This window comes from Octopus bimaculoides, chromosome 14, assembly GCF_001194135.2.
Source record: "Octopus bimaculoides isolate UCB-OBI-ISO-001 chromosome 14, ASM119413v2, whole genome shotgun sequence".
NCBI classification, from domain to species: domain Eukaryota; kingdom Metazoa; phylum Mollusca; class Cephalopoda; order Octopoda; family Octopodidae; genus Octopus; species Octopus bimaculoides.
In genome coordinates, this window is record NC_068994.1 from 47,274,685 (window position 1) to 47,277,923 (window position 3,239).

At 34.2% G+C, this 3,239-nt stretch overlaps 1 protein-coding gene across 1 annotated transcript in view; it reads left to right on the forward strand.

Annotated features, from left to right (window-relative positions):
• The window catches only part of LOC106876375 (uncharacterized), an 8,523-nt gene extending 8,213 nt beyond the window's left edge, over positions 1-310 (forward strand). The window contains exon 2 of the mRNA XM_014924887.2: positions 129-310. Within this exon, the coding sequence (XP_014780373.2) occupies positions 129-275 (147 nt within the window). The 3' untranslated portion in view covers positions 276-310. The remainder of the gene's footprint in view (positions 1-128) is intronic.
• The last annotated feature ends 2,929 nt before the right edge of the window (positions 311-3,239 follow it).

The window sequence follows — 3,239 nt, forward strand, 5'->3', positions numbered from 1 at the left end:
ATATATATATATATATATATATATACTCTATAGATGAGTTTAATAGTTGAAAAAAGAAATGTTGATTTTATTAAGAATAATACTAATATATTTATTTATAAATTTCTATATTTTTTTTTATGTTGTAGTCTATGAGTAAGAATGTTTACAAGGGACCGTATCTGGTTTCCAAGGCTGTCAACGACAACATTCCAAATAAAAATGCTAAAATTCTTGATATTGCTTGTGGTACAGGATTTGTTGGTGAACATGTATGTATAGAAATTTCTTTCTAACTCAATCAATCTTGAAAGAAGTATTGTTATTACTGTGTAAACATTGTGTAATCATAGAAGATTAACTTGCATATGTTTTATGTATATGTGAATAATGATGACTTTAAATTTCTTTAGACTTTCCTCTAATCCACTGTAGCTTATATATGTTTTTTTCAAGCCATAGACCCCTTATAGATATTTTCTGATCTACAGGTAGTGGTATGGCTGTGTGGTTATGAAGTTCACTTGCTAGCCATGTCATTTTGGGTTCAATCCCACTGTGTGATGCCTTGGGCTAGTGTTTTTTTGCTATAGATCTGTGCCAATCAAAGCCTTGTATGTGGATTTGATTGATGGAAACTGAAAAAGAAGCTTATCAGAGAAACAAAATGTCCTCAGTTGCAACAATGTAATTCTTTAGGCAAGCTCAAGTTAGGAACCCTGAGTTACACACACAAGCACTCACACACACACGTGCATGCACACGCACGTGTGTGCACATGCACCAGCACTCTGTCAGTTACAACAACAAGGGTTCCAGTTAATCTGATCAATGGAACGCCCTGCTTGTGAAATTGACGTGAAAGTGGTTGAGCACTCCACAGATGTGTACTCTTGATGTAGTTCCAAGGGATATTCAGATGGCACAGAATCTAATAAGGCTGACCTTTGAAATACAGGTCCTACTCAATTTTGCCAGCTGAATCGACTGGAGCAACATGAAATAAAGTGTCTTGCTCAAGGACACAAAGCACGACCAGTTCATTGAATTATACAATTTGCTGTGTATTCCACAGACACCTTGTGTCCTTAATAAATCCCTCAGACTGAATTGAATCAACATGACACCTATTGCAGTAAAGTTCAGTCTTCAAATACAGGTGTAGCTCAACCAAATGCTTCTAACCAGTTTGTTTCTAACCAATTTCATTAAAAAAAAACAAAAGTTAAAGACCCACAACCATGGTTTCGAATATTGCCTTTCCATCTTCCATCTCCCTCGGAATTCTTTTTCTCCAAATTTGTTTTTGCATTGGTTGCATTTCTCAGGGAATTGCATCAACCACCACCACCACCACCTACACCATCACCACTGCTACCACCACCTCTGTTGCCACTACTGTGACCACCAGCACCAGCATCACTACTACCATTACTATCAACACTACTAGTATTTCATCATATCCTCTACAGACATTTTCACAAGCTGTTGCTTTACTATGTTTAACTAGATTAAATACTGAATGGATTTTGTGACAATTTTACTAAATTAATGCTTCAGCTGTTTGATTAATGGAATTAACTAGTCAATGAATTACAGTTATAAGTGGAGGAGAAATACATCCAAACTTACGCCATAGGTGATGTAATCTACTTACCCATCCTCTGAAATTGCTGGCCATGTGCCAAAATTTGAAACCAATATGCTGTATATTTAGAAGTCCCGGTTCTTCTGTCTTTCTGGCAATGGTCTTGCTATATACTTATTTCTTGTGCTAAATATCCAAAAAATTAAAGTTCTACTTATTCCTTTCCTATATATTGAGCAAAGCTGCTCCACTCTTTTATTATCTAGTCCATTGGCTAATAAAGTACATAAAACAAATCAACTACTAGACCTTTGACTCCAAACTATTGTTTCAAGTTGGGGCCATTTTTTTCCTTCTTTTCTTTTGTTTTATATTAATTAAAACACTTCAATAAGTGTTGCAATGAACACCTAGTTATCTGTCTAGTACATCGGTCTGTCATAAATTAACACTGCCTATAGAGCTGTTGTGCTTTTTTTTTGTTTTTTATTTTTATTTTTTGTGATTGTTGTTGTTGATGATGTTCAACTTACTGTTTTTATTTTTGTGGATTTTGTTGTAACTGCAGATCACTAATACACAACAATTTGCAATGTTTCACTGTTCCTGATTTTAGCCCAATAAAACTCTATAGATCACTGGAAGATGTGCAACCAAATGAATAATACTCTATTTCAGTCATTTACCATAGCTTCAATGTATTGCTTCTATTGGGCATCGACGCATTAAAGTTTTGGTGTCTAGCAGCAGACTTTGTAGAAGCCCACAAAATTATCCTCCATCTTTTCAATAACAACTTTAGCCAACTTTTTGAATTTACTATATCTACTACCCATGGAGATGTTTATAAAATCAAAAAACACCTCCACCTTACCTGAAGTCAGGTCTTATTATTGAGATTAGATTATACATTGTATTTCCAATGTTGTTTCACACCTGTTTATTTTGATGTATGTACAAGTACATATGAGTTTGTGTATTTGTTTGTGTAATGTGACCTATACACACCTACACACTTATATAATTATGTAATATATGTAATGTATGTATCAATGTACTTATGTGTGTATGTGAGCATGTATGAGTTACATACACAAACACACATATATCATATCTCTGAACAATTGATGATGTAATATGTTTGGATCTTTTCTGTTTGGTTGCCAGTTTTCAATCTCTTCTATTTCTGTTCGAATTGATTTCATATTCAGTGTAATGATGTAGTTTTATATGGTAATCAATGTCATGGAATTCATTTTCGCCATAAATCAATAAATAAAGAGTTATTAACTTTTAAAGTTTGCAAATTTTGGGTAATTTTAGCTAATCATGTAAAGTTCTGCATAGTTTTTTGAAGTTATAAATTACAGGCTGACTCTACGGAAACTAGCTTTCCAGGCAGCATACTACTGACACTTGCTCTCAGTATGTTTGCATATTTTGTTCTTTATTTTTCAATTTTTGTATTACAATGTTGCTTCCCTTTTTTCCTGACTGCCTTACTGGCTTGCCATGGGATAATATGGTGATGTATCAAAGCGAGTTAACTACCTTTTTTCACATATTGTTTGCATTTACAAAGTGGAAAGCTCTGTTTACCGAAACACTATTGCTGTGTATGTGTGCAGCACTTTGCTGAACGTTGCCGCTAAAGGTTCTTTTGCGAAACAGA